The 23,628-nt window shown below is 41.1% G+C and overlaps 1 protein-coding gene across 1 annotated transcript; it reads right to left on the reverse strand.

Moving 5' to 3' along the window:
• Positions 1–845: 845 nt before the first annotated feature.
• Positions 846–23,295, reverse strand: frem1a (Fras1 related extracellular matrix 1a). The gene is made up of 36 exons (XM_070993085.1): positions 22,994–23,295; positions 21,187–21,281; positions 20,766–21,076; positions 19,524–19,720; positions 18,854–19,177; positions 18,652–18,760; positions 17,814–17,945; positions 16,043–16,387; positions 15,803–15,949; positions 15,225–15,417; positions 15,046–15,136; positions 14,777–14,944; positions 14,478–14,686; positions 14,197–14,290; positions 13,867–14,119; positions 13,522–13,725; positions 12,347–12,532; positions 12,064–12,260; positions 11,746–11,956; positions 11,058–11,202; positions 10,829–10,970; positions 9,672–9,867; positions 9,255–9,519; positions 8,491–8,908; positions 5,499–5,700; positions 5,273–5,417; positions 5,057–5,186; positions 4,868–4,940; positions 3,792–3,956; positions 3,368–3,576; positions 3,202–3,249; positions 2,937–3,119; positions 2,361–2,492; positions 1,980–2,095; positions 1,760–1,845; positions 846–1,109 (listed from the first exon to the last, which is right to left on the reverse strand). Exons 1-36 carry the CDS (start codon positions 23,234–23,236, stop codon positions 907–909), a joined length of 6,567 nt encoding a protein of 2,188 aa, XP_070849186.1. The 5' UTR covers positions 23,237–23,295; the 3' UTR covers positions 846–906.
• Between the last annotated feature and the right edge of the window lie 333 nt (positions 23,296–23,628).

Below are 23,628 nucleotides of genomic sequence, written 5' to 3' on the forward strand. Positions count from 1 at the left end.
GGAATTCTCATAAATACTGATCTGCTTGGAAATGATTAAATGAGGCCTTTTAACGGAAATCTACATAAAGATCTGTGAAAAAGTGAATGAACAGTTTAACAAAGTGGAAATACTAGATGTTCTGTCCATGACTGGATTAACCATTTATGAGCTCCTCCAGCAAAAAATTGCTTTTGAGCCTCCATTGGTCCTCTGTCAACACCAACACTGTCTGCACATTGTGTATATTCCCTTTCACTGCCAAAGTCCTACTAAGTAAAGTACACGCAACACAACATTTTCAAGACTTTGCCTGTGGACACAGAAACCAAGCAGCTCTGACAGAGTATATCAAACAGCTTGTGGTGATCTGACTGGACACAAATTAATTTAGGAATACGTACAATGCAAGCACAATATAAATTAACATAATAAAAGCCTTAAAACTAGATTTGGACACAGGGGGCCTCCGGTGATGTTGCAGAACTTGTCAGAAATTCACACCAAGAACAATATCAAGGAACAGGTTTGCACCTGAATTACCTGCACCAGTCAGGGACTTTGAGAGCCCCTGATGGTCAAGGGCTCCTGTTGGTAATCCAACCTTTGTTCTGTCTGAAATGAGCAAAAAGCACTCAATACTCAATCTTGTGAGCTTTATATACAATATATGACAATACATTTAGTGTGTAATTAGAGTAAATGCAGTGTAAACAATGTCATTTAGTGTAACAGGTTACTTTTAGACGCAATAATTGCCACAGAGTTCATTATAAATGATACGAACAGCTCCTGCAAAGTTCCCTTTGATCCTTGTTGGAAACTCTTATTGCAGTTTAAATGTCCTGAGGTTCAGTCCTTCCTCCTGCAACTCCTCTGAATGCAGCACAGGGACTTGTAGCTGTGATGCTGTGTACCCGGTCAACGTCAAGTTTTTACTGAACACACAAAGTGATGACCTTTGCCCGTCTTGCAGTTCCTGATTTGCCACTTTGCTCTTCTCCACACCAGGATGCACTTCTTGCTTCCCTTCATTTTGGACCGAGGGGGTGTCTTTCTCCAGTTAGTGTAGCTGACCGGCTCACCGCCCACCCACTCCCAACGTCCTCGGCCTTCTCTGTCATTCAGGCCTTAAACAGAAGGAGAAAATCAGTCAGTCAGAGTAAAAAAGTTTGACTATTATGTAATGTCACTGTGTGCTGTGAGATTACCAGTGCAGTTCTCAGTTAGATAATATGACCAAAACTTTTTCTTAAAGGACATCTTCTGCACTTTCTGATGCTAAGTAATTTACATGGACAAAGTCACATGTGGTTTAGTTACATGTTTAACAAAGCTTCATATAGGAGAGCAGCTCAGAAACTGACACGTAAAAGGCTTTTTAAGTGAACCTTTAATATAACCTCTGTCACATCTCAAACACTTCTTTGAAGGAATTTTAAATAATCTTTAAACCAGAAGCCTTGCCTGTTATGAAATGTGATGACTGACCTTTGACCTCAATGTATGGAACATTATGTACATGCCTGCATTCTTCTTTCATTGGACCACAATTACATTGATTTGGATTGCATTGTATTGTGAGAGGAGCTTTAACACCATGGGGATTTTTAAGATTTCTCTCTTTGTCCCAGTTGTTTTCCTTTTTCTCCTCCTCGTGACTTTAAACAGTCAGAATTAGACATGAGTCATCCTTTTTTTTTTCCCAACTGGACATGTTAATTAAAAAAAAACACCAACAAAATACCACAGAATGATGCTGCAACAAAAATATATCCACCTATCCAGAATGGTTTCCTTCCGCTGAAGTCCCACAGCCAGTCCATGTCGACTTTAGAGAGAACGCTTGTTAGAGTGCCTTTATATCTGAATCAGAAAGACAAGGATATTTCACAGTGTATATAATTCAGATTATACAGTTTTTATGCATGATGGACAACAAATCAGAAGCATGGCCGTCCATGCTTTCTGATTCAGCTTCTCTCCATGGTGAACTGTACCTCTCCCTGCATGCCCTGTTAGCTGCGCTCCATGTGACTTTGTGATCAGTGCTGAGGGTGTAACACTGACCACCATGAAAGGTCCAGCCCTGGGGACACAGCTGAGCACTCACCATCTGTGTTTCAGGAGGAAATGGGAGATATGATGACATTTGTAGACAAACATGAAATTAATCTTTAAGAAATTATATCATAGGTCAATCAATGTTTACTTCAAAAGTACCACCTACAAACATTTCATATGGAGTTCCACAAGGTTCTTTATTACATCCACTACTTTTTAGTCTTTATATCCACACTTATGGGCATCATTCATGAGCACAGTACTGTCTTTTTTGTCTTTATCACAAGCAGATTCCCTCTGCTGTGAAGCTGGAATACCTGATCAGTTGGTGCCCAGGGTTTCCAGGAGACACCGTTGCAGTGAAAGAGCTGATTGGTGGTCTGGTTGAAATGCAGGAGTCCCATCAGTTCTGGCACACAGGGCTTGGGTACTGAGCTATCAGCTGTAATCTGTGGGCCATACAGAATTCATTGGTGTTGCTTAAACTGGAATGCAGTTCACTCACAATAAGTCAAGTCAAGTCAACTTTATTGTCAATGCTGCTATATGTACAGGACATTAACAGAACTGAAATAACGTTTCCCTCAAATCCCTGGTGCAAACATCAATAAACATGAAATATAAAATGTAACAGAAAATATAAAACAAAAAATATATAAAAGAAATATATACAAGTTAAAAAGATCTAGTAAAAATATCTAAGATATAAAATACAGTATGATACAGTATGATATGGAAGTCAGATCAACCATAAAACATTAAATGAGCCAGAGATGTTCCCTTCAGAAGTGTTTCTGGCCCTGATCACAAAGCTGAATATCCCAGAAAAGATAAAATGTCTTCACTCACTCAGTGATGAGCAAAGAAGCAAGAAAAGGAACATTTGTACTCACACGTCCTTTAGCCAGTGCAGTTTTTTGCAGCTTTGAGATCTTTCTTTGATCTGACTTTGACTTAGTAAGCACTGCTGATGCCTGCTGCTGTGCTCCCCTGCTAACCACACGGATGTTTGCCTTTCTGCCCTTCCTCGATGGGGAAGTGTCATCTTCTACTTGTATTTGCATGATCCCATGATACTGGAATTAAAGAGGCCACAGGAATGAAAACTTTCGTGAAAAAGGTTCAGTTGGGTTAGTATCAGCTGGTGCTACTGCTTACCGTGTAAATTATGTCTGTCCCATTGTGAAAAACTGATGATGGTGCAATCTGAAAGATCAAGCAAATCAGAGAGTTTTAATCTGGGGCAACGCCACAAAAAAAAAAAGAAAAATGTCAGCTTGGATAAAGTCAAATCCAGAGGTGATCTTTATGGACAGATACTTACAGACTTTGGATTGCCCATAACTTTGAGTTTCTTTTTGGGAACATGTGCTTGAGGCCTGGAGATGCTGTCTCCACGGGTCCAGATTGCTGAATCTGTGCCGAGGGGCAGTTTCTCTAGTTGAATGGACCCATGCTGGGGGTACGTGTCTGACCGAATCTCTTTTCCTCCCAGAACTGGAGCCTCCTGATCGTGGTCCAGCTGGCACTCCCCTGTGGGGATTATGTTTGAACAGTTGTTGGTGTCTTTGGGAAAATATCAGCTATTTATAGTTTTTAATACATCTAGTCAAATCATTTTAAGTCTGCATTCAATATCAAATGTTTTTTTTTTGTGAGTAGCCATGTTAAAGGGGATAATGCAGTGATACCACTTTGCAAAGGGTCCTTTAAGATCTTAAAAACACCCAGCTGGGGTTTATTTTTACCTCCTCCTTCCCCCTTCCTCCCTGACTGCCTGATGGTGACTTGAGCCCTGTTAATACTGCCGATCACTGTGCCTTCAGGGGAGACCAGCAGCACTTCAAATGTCTCCTCAGCCTCCTCAAGGTCATCCTGGATGATCTCAGTTTGCCAGCTCCTCTTTGACACTCCTATATAGACAGAAACATCACAACAAGAGTTGATGCAGGTCTTATTTATTTTGACTTTGTTTTGTACCATTTTCCTCTGCAGCACACACAGTAAATTACTGGAATTAATTCTGTTTGTTAAAGAGATCCTGCTGCGATTTCATTTTGCACTTTCATTAAGTTCAGTGACTTGCAAGATAGTAAAAAAAATAACAATAATAATAATCTGACACAGTCTTTAGCCACATCCTGCAGCCTACATCAGCAGATAGAGTTTGCTCATCTGTCATTTGGTTTAGTTGTCATCACATGACCTGAGTGTGGACTTTTGAATATATAACAGGTGGTTTGTATATGGAGATGATTACTACTGTCTGTCCGATGTGCCAGATGTGATGTTATGCTGATGTCACACACCATTCCAGTCATCCAGGGGGTCCTGTACCCCCCTCTCTCTATCCTCCCTCTCTTTGGTAAGATGAGCTCTGTGGCAGAGGGTCTTCGCCACTGATCGTTTACTGTATGTAATAAAGGTCTGAGTTAAAAGATACTGGTCTGTGGTCATAATGCTCCAGTTAGCCTTCACAAAAGCACTCTGTCAATGAGTATTGAACTACAGTATACATGGTATCACATATCAATCAATCTCCCCCACTAGTGTTGCTAGTGTGGGTCAAGCTCCCCAAACACTGGATCCTACACTTCCTACAATGCACAATACAATGTCTTAGCATCTTTTGACAAACCCTGATGACATCATCAGGGTAATTATCTAAGGCTTGACAAAGCTCCTTCAAAGTCTCAGAAGAATATCTAAAGGTTGAGTGCGACTAACCACGATGAGCAAAGCAGTCTATGTGTGTCAAAAAAGTGAAGTGCCACCTTGATTTAATAAAGCTTAAGGCAAGTTTCGTCTGCTAATGAGAATATACCTGGATCAAACTGAATGAGGGAAGAAGAGCTTATGAGGAAATCTTTTCCAGCCCCTGCTGTCAACTCCTTTACCTGCAGTAAAGAAACATGAACACAGAAACAGGTCAGAAAATCAGTGAGTAAAAGGCCAAGTATCAACTGACAGATGAGTTAAATCATAAAGTGTCAAAAATAAATTACTTGCTGACCTCGACAGTGATATACGAAGACTCCGCCAAGTTTCCTTTTCGGATGATTTCCAGCGAGACAGTCCCCTGCTCCTCACACACAGAGTACTCAGGCTGAGACAGCTCCACGGTGGACCAGCTGAATTCAAGTCTGTGTAGACGAGGTCGAGGACAGTGAAGAATCGACTGTTGAATCAAGAAGTCATAAAAAATCAGAGTTGCTGATGTTTTTCTTACATGTGAGAAGGGCCGGTGTTCCCCAAAGGATCAGACACTGTGAACTCCAGACTGTCTGACAGAGACCCCCGGTCTGGGTTGATGATGTAGACAATAGTCCTCTTATTAAGCTCCACCTGAGAGAAGCGCTGTGGTACAAAACCACCTGCAGGAGCAAAGAGGGAGACTTAATTTTCCATTCTAAGCTCAGCCGTGATCTATACCGAAACAACATTTATTTCCTGACCTGTTGTAATGTTTTCTAGATAACCAAAGTAGGGCTGGCGAATGATGCAGAATATCAGCTCTTCTTCTCTGCTCTCAATGTCCTGGGCCTTCAGCTCATGAGATGACAGAAAGATCCCGTGCCGTCCATCGCCCAAGAGCTCTGCTTTCCAAAGAGGAAGCAGCTTCACAACCTCTGGAGATGATTTATCCAAAGGCTTGATCTGAAATCATACAAGGTTTGTTCATAACTGGTTATCATGAATATCATGGAAAATAAGATGTTTGTAACACATATGAGCCAAAAATGTTGCAACTGTTTAAGATTAGCTATTTGCAAGGTGTCTGTAGGGTGATACTGTGTTTGTCACTGAAGCTACGGTACTGTCTCATCCTGAGTGAAGAGAAGATTTTTGAAAAATCACAAAATAGATATATTTTTCTAATTTTTATGTTTTAGTTTTGAAGGCATTGCATGTCTAAGCAAACAAAACTCAAACATGGACATTAACAACACAGGGAAAGTTATTGTTGTCAGTTTCCTGAGGATATGCATTATAATCTGTGGCAGATGACATATAATAACATTATATCTGTTCTACTAAAAGCAAGACTGTGTCTTTTAAAAGTAGAAATAACCCATTCTTCCTCTTACAAATGGAAAGTTGAATTCATAATCAATAAAATGCATTCTTGCTCAAACCAATACACTCTGCTGCTACAGCCTTACTTGGCCTGGTATGACCAGCAGTTTATGGTGGCTAATCACTTTGCTAACTTTATGACTATTGTTCTTCTGCGTGTTTCTTCTTCTTCTTCCGATTATTATTCTTCTTCCGTACCTTTTTTCGGTTCGCTACCAGTCAAAAACGATAGCGAGCACCCAGGCAAATTATATATCAAAACGTGTGACTCAATCGGGAATCGATCGCTATTATTTTTCTCTACAGAATACGCGAAAAAACGCAAAAGTTTGTTGCGCAGCAACCGCTGGATTTATAATGGGTGTGTATTGCGCGGAATGTTCGCGCTAGAGTGGAGGGGATTAACTGCTAGAGTGGAGAGAAGCTCTGAAAAGTGTCTGAAATTTTTGTCTTTCCACGCTCCACAAATTTCGCTCTATGCACGTGGAAATTTCCAGGGTTGTAGTGCCGCTTGCGCTGATTCTCACGATATGCCTGACTAAGCGATATGACTTACGGTTTTTGAGTTCTCAGCCTCTGAGCGAGGAGAGCGCCTCTGACCTCGCCCATAAGGTCCAATACAAATCAAAACAGGAGAGACAGAAACCAACTGTTTTTTTAACTCGCTCTAAAATCGGCATTTTTGAGCCCAGCGGAAAAAGAAAGTGATCAGCTTGTACAGCAAAGCCTTGTGACTCTGATGGTGAAGAAATTTCGGCAATAGGAGTTTCGGTCTTCACGTGAGAAGCGTTTGTTCGGGGGGTGCGTAGAGGCCAAATTCAGACGTTTCTCAGACTCGTCTCGTTGATTTCCCATAAGAAATGAATGGGACGAGCCAAAAAAAGCGAAAAAATCTCTCCCTTTTTCAACGGACTACTGCTCTGGCATACGTTCACCTACAGACGCCATTCCAACTTTAAAACGTAGACACATGTCTCGGGTATTGGTGTATTAATTCTCGTTTTGATAAGTTGTATAGTTGTTGAGCTGTCGCAGTTCAATGACCATGAGCGTTTTGGGAGAAATTGTGAGTTTATAATGGGTGTGTAGAGTGGAGGTGATGTTCCTGGCTAAGCGATAGGACTTACGGTTTTTGAGTTCTCAGCCTCTGAGCGAGGAGAGTGCCTCTGACCTCGCCCATAAGGTCCGATACAAATCAAAAACAGGAGAGACAGAAACCAGCCATTTTTTAACTCGCTGTAAAACCCACATTTTTGACCCCAGCGAAAAAAAGAAAGTGATCAGTGCGTACAGCGAAGCCTTGTGGCTCTCACGGTCTTTGCGTGAGAAGCGTTTGTTCGAGGGGTGCACAGAGGCCAAATTCAGACGTTTCTGTGTCTGCTCCTCATTGACTCCAATCAAATGCATGTGTGTCTGCACCTGTGTCTGAGTGGGTGACATCATTGATCAGGCCACCTCAAGTTGCCGTGGCAACCTCAGCACTCCTCTCCCACACACACACATGTAGCTTCAGCTGCAGCTGTGCAGCTCAGTCAAATGATCAGTTCTCCATTAAGCTCTGTAGTGACATGGTAACCAGCCACAGCCAAGCTACCTACTGGTGAGTTCTAAGTGTTAGTGAGGTAATGAGGGATGTTGGCCTGTTAGCATTAGCCACAATGCTAACATGCTAATGCTAACATGAGGTCCAATGAACTTGTTGGTGCGTGGAGGTTTGACTGTTGATGTCGGGTTAGTGAGCTAACTTGCTAATGTTAGCATGCTAATGCTAATATGCTAACATACGTTAACATGAATGTTCATTGCGTTCTAATGATGGTTCAGAGGTTTTTAATGTGTTATTTGACATGCTAATGTTAGCATGCTAATGCTAACATACGCTAAAATGAATGGTAGAGGCATTCTAATGATGTTTGAGACCTTTTCAATGTGTTTTTTGACATGCTAATGTTAGCTTCGCTTATATGTTAGCGCTAACTGCACGGCCCGGCGTTTGGCACACGGCCCGGCGTTTGCGCACTGTATCACTCTCCAAATTTCCCGCCGAGGGGAATTTGTCTAGTTATTATTATTATTATTATTATTATTATTATTATTATATTTCCCATTTCCCACTAAACATATTTCTTCTGTGAAAAGGCTGCTAAAGGAAATGAGCCATCAACCCTGGGTGGGTCCTCTTCCCATTGGCCCACAGAGCTAGGATCCCTGGGTGTGAGTTGTGCAGTTAGGCCTCTTTGCAGCTTTCAGTGTACATAATACAATCCTTATCAGCCATATTGGAAGGTTGTGAACAGCTGAGGTTTCTGGGAGAATTGTGACACAACCACACAACTTCTAAACACACAAAACACATCCATTATCACCCACCTGAATTGTGAAGAACTCAGGTGCTGTATGTAACCGCCCGTCCAGCAGGAAACCCCGTTTGGTGCTGTCAGAGGCAGTAAAGGCAAATCTGTCGATTTGGGATGGCCCTCCATCATGTTTATATGTAACCTCCAACTCCTGGATGTTTCTCTGGGTGAAGTTTGAGCCAGTAATGAGTGGAGTACCACCTAAAAGCAGCCTGCCATACTGTGGAGGCTGGAGGAGGACAAAGGTCAGGGCATTGGGTGGAGTGTCGGGGTCAGACATGGCCAGGCAGTCAGGACCCAGGATCATGGAGGAACCCTGTGGAACTGAGAGGCCTTTGTTGGAGGACAGGGACGGCAGGACGCGATCCACCATTTCCACCGCAATCTCAAAGGTTCCATTTCGGCTGGTCTTACCATTACTCACCACAAATCTGCAGAAGCATGCAAGAGACTGGCTGTTAGGCTGTCTGAACAAACATGATCACTGTACAAAATCAATTCACAGGAATGTTAAGAATCACGTTTCAGTACCATGACGGAAAAATGACATTTGTATTTGCTTTTATGCATTAATGTGAGGAATGTTACAGTGTTGCTTCTTTATGTGAAAATTGAGAATGCACCGCAGTTAGCATGAGATCCAAGCCTGAACCAAAATGTGAATTCCTACACACAAAACCATATCAAATCTGTGTTATGTGAGGAAATTCTAACTGGAATGTGAACTTCATCTGAAGAGAGTTCTTGAACAAGCTGCAGAATGACATGTAGACTCACTGAAAGGTTTCTGTGGGTGTGCTGGCACGGTTGTCATGCACGTAAGCCACAAGGTTGGCTGCTATATCCATCTGGCTGAAGGTGGAGATGGCAAGTCCAGGATGTTTGATGTACTCTATGTGTCCATGAGGAGGAGGGTTGGTGATGACATACAGAAGCTCCTCAGGCTTGTCCGTGCTGTCTGTGGCTAACAGCACATCTGTGGTGAGAACCACACGATCCCCACGGCTGACGTTCACTGGCTTCACAAAGATGGCAATATTTCCTGAAACAGTGGAGGAGACATTTGAAGGCTACGTTACATCTGGAACCACATCAGTGTGAACTGACACTGGGCAGAGGGCAGGGAAATATGATGTGACCTTCAGAGGAAGACAAGGTTTGATCCAAACCTACACTTATGAGGAATTGCAGTACCTTTCTCTAGATCTTTGACAGAGATGTGGAAATGCTGTGGTGGTGATTGATTCTTTCCATCCAACAAGTAGAAGACGAAGAAGTCCTGTGCTTTAGCGCCGTGCAGGCCTGTGTGCTTGTAGCGCAGAAGGTTCATGTCCACCTTCTCCTGGGTGCAGTTTCTCCCTGCTGTCAGTGTCACCCAGTCCTGACCTTCCTGAGACAGCATCAGTCACAGTTAGGACCACAGCACCTCCCAGTGTCATCCCAATGTTTTACAGTGACAGCTTACTACAACCCTGATTCCAAATAAGAATGGGATAATCTGCTAATCATTTGTGACATTTACTCAATTCAAAACAGCACAAAGACAATATATTTAATGCTTGACCTCATCAACTGCATTGACTTATGTAAATATCTTATTACTCTGAAAGTGATGCAACAACATGTTTCAAGCAAGTTGGGACAGGAGCGACTAAAGACTGGGAAAGTTGTGGAACGCTCCAAAAACACCTGTTTGGAACATTCCACAGGTAAACAGGTTCACTGGGAACAGGTGAGAGTATCATGATTGGGTACGAAAGAGTCTTCCCAGAAAGGCTCTTAGTGAACACATGATTGTATGAAGGATATTACTACATGGGCTCAGGAACACTTCATAAGACATAGTTAATTTGCCAATGATTACATTTTTTATGTACGTTTTCATTCAGGGTTGTATGAAGCAGAAGTAGAAGAAGAAACTGACAAACATACAGCAAACTGATTTTCATGTTTCACATTAACATTACCAGAGACCAATGCATGCCTAAAAGCTGAGGAAACATTCATTGAAAGTTAAAAAAAAACTCTGGAACCGAGGGACGTTTCCCAAAACGTTTGGCTATTCTGGGCTCAGCTGCGGGACAGCCTGCCAACTATTCTCTTAGTTTTTTTTCCTCACTGACAAAATTTTAACCAATAAAAGCTGCTGGTAATGTGGCTTCAAAACTGTTGCTAGTTCACATTTTCTCACATTTGAGGTCAATGATAAAGGTTTTTACATTGACAACAATCATCCGTTCAGTAGAAACAGATGACTCACTGTGTTCTCATAACTTAACTGACTCACAGGGAATATAATATCAAAGTGTCCCTCTGTGTATCTCTTTAAAATTTTATGCCACGGCACCAACCTTAAGCTGAAGCAGCCCTTGGGTAGGAACACTCTCAAACATGTACATGACCTCTGAGGAACGAGTGTCACTGTCCTGTGCAAAGAGCGTCACGCTGGATATAAGCCGGGCTTCTCCAGGCTCCACCTCCAGGCCATTGTTCCTGAAGGACAGAAGAGGTTGACTTTTCTTCTCCACGTTGAATCATGTGATGAATGAACAGGAAGCATAATGCAGATGTCAGTCCAACCTGATGACACGAGGCTCCTCATCATTGACTGGCAGCACTTTAACCATCACTTGTCTGTGGAGTTGGTACCGGCCATCAGTCAGCTGGATGGTAAAACTGTCCTCCATATTCTCTGAGTCATCGTGCATGTACATCAGATCCATACCTGAAAGCCAATGATGCTACAGATTCATTTGACTTACTGAAACACCAAACAGTGACTATATTTAGTTCTATAAAGGCTTGCATGCTCAGTTTTATTTCCTACCATTATAGAATTACATCCACTCAGAGTGGTGGACATATGGTTGATGTATAAAAACTGACCATTCAGTCAAACGACAAAGTAATTCTCTTATTCTACAGTCTGGGTTTTGGCAGACATTGCTATTTAGTTAGTTTCAGGTTTCATGCATATTTTTGGATCTTTATGACTTTAACTGGTTTTAATTAGTATGAGTATTCTGTAAATTCTGTGCATACGTGAAAAGTCCATATGATATACAATGTGAAAACTGTTTGTTTCAGACTTTTAAAGAGTTTAAAGTGTAAATTTGAAGTGTAAAATGCAGTTTGCTGCTTTGAAAATTAATTTGATTATATTGACAGATTTTGCAAACCTGATATTTATCAATATGGAAAAATATTCAGCACAGCATACTGTATATGTTGAGAGTGATCTGACTCCATATCGACACGCAAAAAGTACCATTTGTAAGGTCTGTCATTGTAAAGTCGACCACTGACGATGGAGCTCCGGCCTCTCGTCTCCTGTGCACTGGCTTTTCACTGCTGTGGTTGATGATGCTGCCGTGCTGCGGGGCTTTGACCACGCTGAAGCGCAGGATGTTCTTGGGGACATCCAGATCCATCGCATGGAAAACTGATGAGTCCAGCTGCTTCATTTCTCCTTCACGTACCTCATCACAGAAGGACATCAGTGAACGATGGACTGTATCTTGTTAACAAAATCTAATAGTAATGTCTCATTTGGTTGTCACAAGTGGAACTGACCATTCAAACTTACTGTGATGTTGCGAGCCATAAACTCTGGGATCTCATCGTTTATTGGGGTAATAATAATGTAGAAGGGGACGTGGGCAGACCTGTGTTTGCCATCTGATACACAGAGCATGAACTGGTCAGCTGTAGGCTCCATCCTCTGGTGTCTGGACTGTACATAGTTCACATGACCGTCAGTGATGTCTTTGTATGAAAAGGAGGCTGGAAAAAGGAGGTTAGACAGGAAAACACATTAATTATTTTCTGGTTCGGCCTATCTGAAGAATGATATTTACGATAATGCTTACCTATGCTTATGCCTGTGTTGCTTTTCTCAAAGCCAGGACTGGGCAGAACATTTTCAATGTAGCCAAACTGGGGCGGAGAAATCAGACTGACCACCAGCTCTTCCAGGACAGTGTCCACGTCAGAGGCCTTCAAATGAGACGCAGTTATCGAAGCGGTCCCACCCTCATCTACTGTAAAGATGTCTCCTACAAACAGGAAAGGACAAATCATGCTAAAATATCATGCTTTACAATTCATTTGACAAATAAAATAATTGGAAAGAGGTCAGTTTCACAGTATTTGTATATTGTTTGTCGGCCAGATAAAATCTTAACCTGTAAAGCAGTTCAAATTTTGAAATGATCTGTGCTGTGAAATGGCGTGGCGTTTCATACAAACTGTTTCATGAAAATAGCCTCAGCCTTTAAAAGAGGTCCTCAATTAGATATAATTGAAAAAAAATTAACATTACTAAGTACAGGCAACATCAAGACTGATCTAACATCCAGTATAGCAAATGGTTTCCTATTTATACATCCATCAAAAAAAAAAGCACATTACATGTTTGTGTCCACCTGGTGAACCTAAGTCTAATATCTGCTCTTCTTTTAGCTTTCATTTTCATTTTCATAGACTTCTGAGAAATCCAGTATATCAAGCTTTTTATCCAAAACATTGAGCTGAAAGAGACTCTCTTGACAAGGAATCTCCTGACACTTCACATGCTGTAAAGAGTCATTTAGTTTGTGCTGTCATTTCTAAAACTATTGTGCTGACAGACCTTTTTCCTGGAAATAATTTCAATTCGTCATGGCAGGAAATGTAATTAATAACATTAACAATGGCTCCATTCCATTTCAGTGTCACAGTGCGCCAGTGAGCAAACATGCATAATAGTAGGGCCCTGAAGCTGGGACATCTGAATAATAAACAGCAATGATTAATGTTCTCAACTATAACTGTTTTTCCTGCTATGACATGCCAATATTTCTGCATTGGCTCGTCATATAGTCACATAGACACACACAGTCCTGAGTAGAGTTCTAAACAACAAAAGTGACCATGGGTGTGTAGTGGCTTTAATGGTTTCAGTACATTTTCGTTGGCATGATGTGGTGTTATTTGCTTTTTTCATTTGTAAGTCTTGTTAAAGATCAAGGCCAGACACCATTGAAGTGCTTCAGAAATGGCCCACCTGTTGTAAGGGAAGGTGGCTGGCTGTCGACTGGGAACACTGTGACCTGGAGGTCATACACAGGCAGGCTGTCCCGCAGCTGAGCCCTGCCTCTGGTCCTGCTGGGATTTCCATCACTGCAGCATTCAGCAGAGTTTTCTGTTTCTCCATCAGAAATAACAAAGGTGATGGTGTCATGGCGAGGAGTAAGTCCAATCTCCAGTCCTAAAACCACAATCAGATAAAGAACTTTTAGAGAAACACCTGAGTGCAACACTGGGAATGCCTTTGTGAATGCCATTTGAAAGATTATCTTTGTCATGCACTAACAGCAGGCTTTTCACCACGCCACTGTCTGCTGCCCACCTGTGTGTTTGTAGGTGATGATCCCTGCTGTGATGTCTGCCTGTATAAAGCGATCGACGATGACACCGTCTCGGAGCACCACGCCATGATACGGCTGCCGGGCGATGAGGAAAGTAAGGCTGCTGTTGTCGCTGTCTGCATCAGTAGCGTAGATAAACTCTGTTGTGATGACTACTTCCTGTCCCTCTGCACAGCTGAGAACTGGTTTCAAATCAGCAGCCAACACAGGGACCTCGTCATTGATGGGCATCACCTGAGGATGACATGCAAGGCATTAGCAAAACAATTCCTAAAGGAACCCCAATTATTTCCTCAAATGAGAGCAATTACCTTCACTTGTAGGACGAAAGTGACTGAATTGGTGCCATCCGTTGCTGTGAATTCAATATTGTCCTCTACAGTTTCTGAACTGTCATGATGGTACCTGAGTGATGAAATAAACAATATTTCATATTGTTTAACATGCAAATTAAAGTCAGGAAATTAAAATTAAAAGAATCTGTGTAAAGAGATTTGGTATCGGATTATTTTTCTTCATTCGTATTCAAAGAATAGAATTTAGGCCTAAATCCCACATGAACTAAGGAAACGAATGAAGCAAGATATCTGACCTAACTTTAAAGCTTTTCAGGTCTTGCACAGTGAAAACATGGCCTGGTTTTAGTGAGAGGCCGCCTAGCTGCAGAGCTCCATGCTGTGGTTCCCTCTGAAGCTGCACCTGCAGGGCTTCTTCCATGGAGTCCACATCTGACAGCAACAAGTGGTCAGGGCTGAGCCAGCACTCCCCTCCCTCATCTACAGTCAGAGGGTTGGTAATAACCTGAAACAGAATGTAGATACAGTTCCTTGATATATCCACATATCAACTTCAGGAACTGAGATAAGAATGATTTTGAATTTTCTTTTCCACCTGTGGTGGCTGGTTGTCCACAGGCACCACAGTGATGTTAAAGCAGATCCCAGTGACTGTTTTGCCCAGGTGGTTGGTTACTGAGAGAATTAACTGGATATGCTGGGGGTAAGGGCCGATGTCCATGATTGGAGGCATGTAGGCTACTTTCATGAAGTTCACTGCATGCTGGAAACAAACAAAAAAGAAGAAATGGATATATTGTGGATAAGTGTGCCTCACTGCATGTGCCAATCATGTCCTCCTGAATAAAAACCTGAAAGAATTACCTGCGTGAAGAGCCTCAGTACTGGCGCACTGGAATCTTTGGTGAATTTGGGTATGCTGTCTACTAAGAACAGCCTCCCTGCATCTGGACTGCTGCTCATGAGGACAATGACACATAATTCAGAATGGTTTTCCATTGTTTGTTGTCGTGTGTGTTTTCTGAAGGTGAGGACATACTAACCTGTGAGGACCAGTGTAGAAAGGTGGAGTGGTAACTGTATACGTAAGCTCGCTGTCTGGGGACTCCTGGTCCACAAAGTAAAGCTGTTGCCGTGTTATATGGACCACTTCTGTTTCTTTGATCACAAGACACCGGCTGGAACCAGGAACCTCTTTAGGAGGTTGGTCTGGAACAGGCTCTATATGAACCATCACTACCTACACCACAGAGACAGCATTATAGCAGAGCACTGAATCAGATACCGAGTACAGTTCTGTGAAGAAAGTTTTCTTTTAGCTAGCTGAAATGAGACAGTATGTAGTTAATAGGAATCCATCTAAGTTAATTAGAAATAAGATTATAGTGAAGGAAATTAAAATTACGGAACTGAAATTAGTTCACATAAAGAGCTTTCAGTTGATAACCAATAAGACACTGACCAATTTCACAATGCAGTCATACTGCAAAGGTAGACCTCACTGTAGGTGAATTATTGTAAACCTATGGTGATGCTTCGACATGAAGTGAAATGGTGTTCTCTCATCCTATCCTTAATGAACTGACTAAATAATAGTATTTTAGAGATGTGTTGCTTTTACCCACTTGAGACTCTGAAAGGTTGGGGGGGTCATGAAAATCTGACAGCACCACCTCAAAGGAGTCATCAAACACCTCATTTCCTAGGTGTCGATAGTAAATCATGGACTGAGACAGGTCTTTCTGCAGAAAGTGGCTGACAGGATAACCTGGATTAAAACCAAAAGAAAAGTGACAGATATGGTTAAAAATAAACCTGTAAACTCCAGGTAGGATAAAATAAAAAAGTCCATTCTTCTAACCTGTGAGCCCTGGTCCTGGAATTTTCATGACCTCTCCTGCCTGTGGGGGGTGGGTGATGTTAAAGAGGATGTAGTCATCGCTGGAGTCCATGTCTGACGCCTGGAGGGTTGAGCCTCTCAGTAAAGCCATCTGGCCCTCAGACACCTCCAGCAGCATGTTAGTGATGAGGAATGGAGGAGTGTCATCCTTCGGCAGGATCTTGATGGGGAACTTGTGTCGGGTCTGATGGTTGCTGTCAGCGATGCGGAATATTATGAAGTCTTTGGTGGAGTCGCTGTCGTCGTGATGATAGCGAACCACGCCTGCTTTGATGTCATTGACAGTGAATATGAAGCCCTTTCTGCCTGGATTTTACATGAAACAGTCAAATAACGTGTTAATATCAATAATGTTACTGACTGACTGAAGTAAATGTGGTACCTTTGTTAGAGATGATGGTAGCCTGTGCCTCACACCAGTGGTATAGAAATGTTCTCAAAATTAAGACCACATTTTGTGAAAGTGTAAACCCTGTTTATTACAGAAGAAAGGTGGCTTATTCCTGTTGTGCACAGTAAAGCAGTTTAGGGCATTTTACTCCAAATCTGGTCCAGCTATATCTGCAAATCCTTGCAGTGGTGCTAAAAGTTTGTTAACACGTGGTTGGAACCCCAAAAGAAACCACCAGCTAAAACAGAGAGGCGGCAAGATGATTAAGAAAATTGGAAATGAAGAAAAACTTATGTTTCATACATTCGATTTATTTTTTTATAAGAAATCCAATATTTTTTGAAGTACTGGGTAGCTTTAATTCTGTATGCTTCTCAAAACTATTCACGTGAAACAATCTGCAATGCGAACATTATTCCTTGAACTATTGGCCACCGACTGACATATCATGCAACCTGTGACCAAGGGTCGTAGACGTCACTTGACTTTAAAGCACCACAAGCCAAAAAGGTTGTGAACCACAAGTGGCATGGCAAAACTCGTCCATGTTTAACAACTTGCAGGGTCAGTTGGCTGATGAATCAAATGCTGAGACACAAGTGACCCAGGAACATGCTAGCTGTAGTCAATCACAACAGCTGTCAAAGCTAGCTGCCTTGCGAGCTGTCAGTCGTCAAGCTAGCTTGGTCATGAACAGGACGACAATGGTTAATGGTTTATTGAAACCATGAATTTGTACAATCAACTCCTGACTCATAACCGTCAAAATCTTTTATCGAGCAAATTATATTCTGACACAGCACCTTAATATAAACAGGGATGGTGCAACATAGCTATGATGGTATCCACGGGTATTCTATTCCTTAACAGGTCAAAACTGTTATGGTTTGCTTTTGGTCAGTTGCAGGAACTTACATGTCAAAATTCCCCACAGAGTAACTCAATGTGTATCTTTGGTTGACTTTAAATGCTTGGCTGACCGGACCATTAGAGTGAAAAATTAATTCCACCAAGACATCGTTCAGCACTAGTCTATGTTGTCTTGAAGTTTGATTCTGGAACAGCCCAAGGTACCATGCCTGATGCACCATAGTCCACAACAATTTTGTGTGGAACATAAAGGGACTAGCTTACAACTTGAATTTTGTTGTACAACCCTGTGTTGTCGAATGATAAGTAACCTAAATGAACCTCAAACCAACTCACAGATTAACTTATTTGCTGTGTAGCCAGACAAATTTTACTTTGACTTAAAACAGATTTGTTCAAGCTTTAATTTTTTTCTACAGGTAAGCACATACGTAATTTTCTCTGTGTCCACTCGCAGTTGTGTATCAGTACCTCTGACAGTGAGCCGTCCATGCTGCAGGCCGTCCACAGTAATGATTCGAACAGCATTCAGGTTGTCGTTGTCCACAATCTGGAGTTGCTCCCACGTTATTGGCCGGGACTGACCCTCTAACAGACTGAGACCTGTAAAACGAGTTGTTCATAGAAGAACTACTTAAGTATACTGTACATGCCAACTCTCATTCTGAATGATAGCGCACCACAGAGTTAAAAGCACTAATGCTGCGGCGTCCAGCTTTCTGTGTTCAGAGAAATTATAGACTGTTCTGGAGGCAGTGGACTCTCCTTTACATGGAGATGATTTGCAGTGCCTTTGCAGTATGTTATCTTTCCTCTTGTTCCCCTGTAACCCAAAGAGGCTGTTATCCCATGGGGTAGCTAACCATTAGCACCTTAGGACACTAGCACCAGACAAAAATATCAAAATTCATTTGAGTTGCATTTCTGTCCACTTGATGTTTTTATCTTTTATCTTTTATCTTTTATCTTTTGGTCTCCAACAAGTCCTGAGAAAAATGTCTGTTTCTTTAGCTGCTAAATGATTTTCTTTGTCAGGTAGTTCGCAACTTTGTCGTTTGGAGCTCGGCAGGCTTCACAGCTTCCTTGCTGAAGACAGCTGCCTGCTGCTGAAAACGAGGTTGATGAGATCAGTGAGACTGAAGCAGATAGTATAAGGCCAAAACAACAATTAGTTGGATGTATGTATGTCACTACAAGTGATGATTGCTAAAATAAATTTCAATTTTAAAGTTAATGAATAAACAACTTAATTACTCCCATGCATTTGAAAAAGCTTTGTGTAGTGAGCAGTGTGGCACTGGTAGCATACCCATGTTCCAGGACACCCTGGGTGCATTCGTGTCTGCATTCCTTACAGATATATGAACAGTCACTGATGGGCTCTTCTCAAAGAAAAAATCATGAACCTCAAATTCCACCTGTATGGAAAGATGACAGAGATTTTCAAAAACCACTCACAACACCAAACTAATTGTTTTACAAATTGCACAAAGTATAGGAAAGAGTGCTACCTCATAATTCCGGCGTTGCGTATGTGAGGAGTTTGGAGGTTGATACCCAATGAGCATGTCATTGAGATCGAGCCATGTAAAGGAAGAGATTGGGCGAGTGTGGTCAGATAGATGGGTGATGAAGCCATCCATGGGGGGCTTAGTGATGTTGAAAACCAAAAGCTGTTTGTGGGATTCTTCGTCTTCAGCATCCAGTGTAGCAGTGGAGAATGGAGTGAGGATGAACTGGTCCACTTCCAGGATAAACATGGACATGAAGGACGGTTTAGGAGGCTGGTTGGGCATTGCACCATCTATCTGCACTGGAATCCAGGCCTGTTCCGACTGAACAAAGAAAACACAATGACCACTTAAAATTAAGTTTAATTAGTTTTGATTCTTTAAGAAGAATTAGAATCTCTTATGGAGCAGAACAACTAAAAATGTTAAACCTGTGAAGAACAAGTCAAGACAATGAGCAAAAAAAAAAAAAAAACCCTCCTAAACTCATTTTGTGGTGTCATTTTACACATTTTTAAGGTAAAACTCACAAGTACTCAACAACAGGCCAATAGTGGCCCAATATATCGTGATAAACCTATTCAGTACTTAAAGCAAATACTCATATAAAATCATAGTGCTGGTACAGGCAGTAAGGAACAAATTGCTAGCATCAAAACAGCCAAATTACCTGATATATGCTGCCACTCCGGGAGTCCTTGAGGTCCAGTCTAATTGCAATGTAGTCTACATTTGGAGATGGAGGGTCTATGTGCTGATACCTCAACCCCATCATCAGGAAGTCATCACAGGGAATTTTGGTGAACTTTACGAGCTTCAGACCCTTCAGACAGTCTTCAGATTTACACATTGCCCGAGCTTTATTATCTGAATAATTACACAACCACAGAGAAATTACACAAATTTCACATCACTTTTGTATTGTTGTTTGATCTGTGTGGCACTGAAATATTCAGCAGAGATTTTATGCTTCTTTCTTGAACTCAGTGGCACAACCTGATTAAATGAAGTTTGCGTGCCATGTCACTCAAGGCCACTGCATTTTTATATCAACTCAGAATGTTGAATTAATCGGCTAAACTGCAATCTTTAGCTGTGGCAAACATGATATCATTAATTAAAGATGCTAAACCTACCGATAAAGGGATTTGCTGTAGAAATCCCTTTAAAAGTCCTTGATGCTTAAAGCCACAATTTATAGAACAACAACTTGGTGCCTCTGTAAGCAGCATGAAAAAATAAACAGTGGCAGGCAGCAATGAATCTGACCAGTACAGATTATGAAGGGTGGCATCTTTTTGTAGTCTTTCAAAAACCAAAACATGGGGAAAAAAGTGAGAAATTAACTGTTGTCTTTATCTACCCTAAAGTGGCAAATGTTAGCATGTGTGGCTAACTGAGGCAATGGGCTGGTTATTGGCTTTCTACATCATTTTGTTACAGGATACATTAGTAAAATACCTGTTCAGGACTGACACAGCTACTGTTTGTGGGTATGTCAATCTGTGAGCCAAGTTGCAGCTATATCAGAATTCAGAGTAATGACAGCAGCTCAGTCCTGCTCTTCATTTGTTTGTGGGATGTTCACACTCTAGCAACTCCAGCCAAACTAGCATTAGTTACCACTGCATTTACCAACTCAGGGCTTCTTCCTCATATGCTCAAATCGTTCTCTCTGGTAAATGTGAACTGTTTAAAAATGTGAACTGTGAAGCATAACCTAAATCGAACCAAGGTATTGCTTGCCAACAATTCAAGGGATGTTTGAATAAATGCAATTCTATTAGCTTACATTTGATTATTGGCATTGCATTGTTTTTTGCATTGGTATATTTTTTTCTGTTCACTTATAGATAAGCTAGGCATGGTAAATTTGTCCTCATCAGCTGTGAGCCATGCAGTTTAAGGTTACCTAGCTGCTGCCGGAGGTGGATGAAGCTCTCTGGTTCATCCCCTCTCTTTGTAGCTTTCTCTGGCTCTCCAGTGACCAGTTGTCCGTGAGCTGGCAGGTGGGTGTCATGGCTGCTCAGATGGATACTACACTCCAGGTTGGACCTCTTCTCATAGTGGAAGGACACCACATTGCCATCCACAGCATCAGAGAGCCCATAGAATTCAGGAACCTCCAGGGATTTGGGCCCCAGTTTTATGATGCTGCATTCAGGTTCTATAACATCCACATGGAGAGAAAAAACCTCCATGTATGTCTCTGTCTCTGTGAACCTGGTCAAAAAACACAAGATGCTCATTTATTTCATGCTGCCACATCAACAAGAACGAGAAAGGAAGTAAATAAATGCCTTTCCTATTTCAAGGATATCCAGTTGTTGTACCTGTACAGTCGAAGCTTGACAGTGTCCTCCTTTAACAATGGGCAGCCGTTATGGACATACTTTACCTCATCAGCCAGATAATGGCAATCAAACACCTGAACAAGCAAAGGGAGAAATCTTAATTATCAAACACAAAGAATACGTTGAGGGAGGATAACTGCCTTCCAAACATAATATTAAATATCTCATGACCATTCTCAAATCACTCTGCCATTCTAGATCTGTGAATCTCCATACTGACCATTCACTAAATGAATTCTTTCTTGTTAACTCTGAATCTAAATATGACCAATCACTAACTATTAAATCCTTATCACATACATACTATAAGCTGATGTTGCAGGAAGAGCTTGGTGACTGGACACAGGAAATGTCAGAAAAAAATAAAAATGAAATGAAGTGAATTGTAAAGTGTAAATGGTTTGAATGTCACCATCTCATATGGAGCTTAACTTAAACTATTCATAAATAAATGATGTCTGAACCTACTAATGACAAATTGAATGCTTGAACTTTAATCTTGAACTTTTTTTTTTTTTTTACTTTTTAGCATGAAAAATCACTCATCCTTGACATTAAACGGATGGCTGTATCTGTCAGCACAGACTCATTAGAGAGGAGACACCCTGGCTACCTGGAAAACAAAGGAAGAAGTATAGAAGGGTCGGTACACCTTCTATTCCCCCAAAATATCTCTCTTTTCTTGACTGAAACTAGGCTGTTCAAGAAATGGAAGTATACTGTATCTTCAAGCCAGGTGTGTGTATGATGAAGGACAAACAGTGAAAGTTCTTAATTAGGGTTTTCACACTTAGTCTTGATTTAACTTAAGTCTTTGTGTACAGAGAACCTAAACCAAATTTAATACTTTGTTGTAGTTAAAGATCTCCTCCAGACACTTTTCAAGATGTACATAAAATATTAATTTGTGTTCACATTTTTTTTCCGCAAATATAGCATAAATTTAGGCATCAATTACATTGATACTCCAGCAGAGCCAATTAGTAGTCTATGCAGGAAATATACTTTGTAGGAGACATGGTTGTCCATCTGTTGTTCTATCTATTGTTTTCCTTACATCTTTTAAATCACAGACTCACCATGCCAATTTAATTCATTTTCCACAGCTTTTATATGCTTTCATAAAACCAAAATGACACACATTTCATTTGTTTCCTACAATATGTATTGTCTCCCAATAACCTTGTTAAGGTTATTTTAAGGCAACTCAAGGCACTTTTTAAAATTTTTTAAATTAGGAAGAGATCATGGCCTCAGTTAAATACTGAAAAACTTGCTAATTTGAAGCATGACATAAGATATATTTTTTCAATATATAAGTAAAATTACAGTCTCGGACGAAACATAGATTATAAAAAAAACTGATATTATATAAATGCATGTTGTAGATACGAGACAGGGCTGTCCATTCACTGCAGTATTTTTTTGTATCTTTTGTTTTCCCTTGAATCTTTTAAATCTTACTCTACTCATGCCAATTTAATTTAATTTCGACAGATTTCATTTGCTTTTATATTGCCAAAATTCATACTTCATGCATCGTATTCAGCTGTGGGATCCTGGGGGCCACTTGCATTTAACATGGTAAAATCTGCTACAGTGGTGAAAAATAACTCAAAAGACTTTTCAACCAGCACTAAGTTTTTGTCATCATTACAACAACACTAATCACATATTATTTAAGCTATGGGAGCATAATGCATGCCTTCAGACTGTACAACATGGCACATGGTCAATTGCCTGGAGCACAATGGGGGTTTTCATAAGAACAAGATTTTTCCATTACCTGAGGCATGAGTTTCCCCACTCGTTGAGTTATGGGCTCATTTAAGACCACTTCCACCTTGCATGCATCCTTGTGAGGGGGAATGTGGAACTGCAGGTCACCCTCCTGCAGGTAGGCTGCTTGCCCCCGTTTCACCTTTAAACCCTTGTTTACTTTCACAAGGGAACTGTGTGATAAGCAGGTCATTCCCAGCAGAAGCACTGGAAGCAAAGTCCAGGTTGCTGTTTGACCCTGTGAACCCATCACTGTCAGTCACAAGCCAACGTCCTACAGGGTCCTCAAGGAGTAGCTCCAAACAAAAGGAGGCTCGCTTTCAGAAAGACACTTCAGTAGGAGATTTTAGTATTCCGAGAGATGTCTATCTCTTTAGAGGAAGCAGCATCTTCCTCTGGTTGTGTATTGATATTACAGCATGTGCTTTACAAGTTCACATGATCCATCATGAGCTGTAAAAGAAATGAAAACAGTTTCAGATTGTGGCATTTCTTGTATACCACAATTTTATTTTTAGTACTCTCTGTCATCAAATTCCTGTAATATAACCTGAAAAGAGAAGTATAATATAAAAAATGTAATCAGTAATACAATAAATGCATGATTCTTTAATGCACCAAAACCTTCTAGATTACACAACA

Source organism: Chaetodon trifascialis, chromosome 23 (assembly GCF_039877785.1).
Source record: "Chaetodon trifascialis isolate fChaTrf1 chromosome 23, fChaTrf1.hap1, whole genome shotgun sequence".
Taxonomy (NCBI): Eukaryota; Metazoa; Chordata; class Actinopteri; order Chaetodontiformes; family Chaetodontidae; genus Chaetodon; species Chaetodon trifascialis.

What these genes read in the sequence shown, in the direction of transcription:
- frem1a (XM_070993085.1), bottom strand. Translation starts at nt 23,236, where the DNA reads ATGGGTTCACAGGGTCAAACAGCAACCTGGACTTTGCTTCCAGTGCTT. An exon ending in TGTCAAAGATCTAGAGAAAG is followed by an intron (nt 9,520 to 9,671) that starts GTACTGCAATTC and finishes CCACTGTTTCAG; the next exon opens with GAAATATTGCCATCTTTGTG. An exon ending in GAGGAAGGGGGAAGGAGGAG is followed by an intron (nt 3,577 to 3,791) that starts GTAAAAATAAAC and finishes TAATCCCCACAG; the next exon opens with GGGAGTGCCAGCTGGACCAC.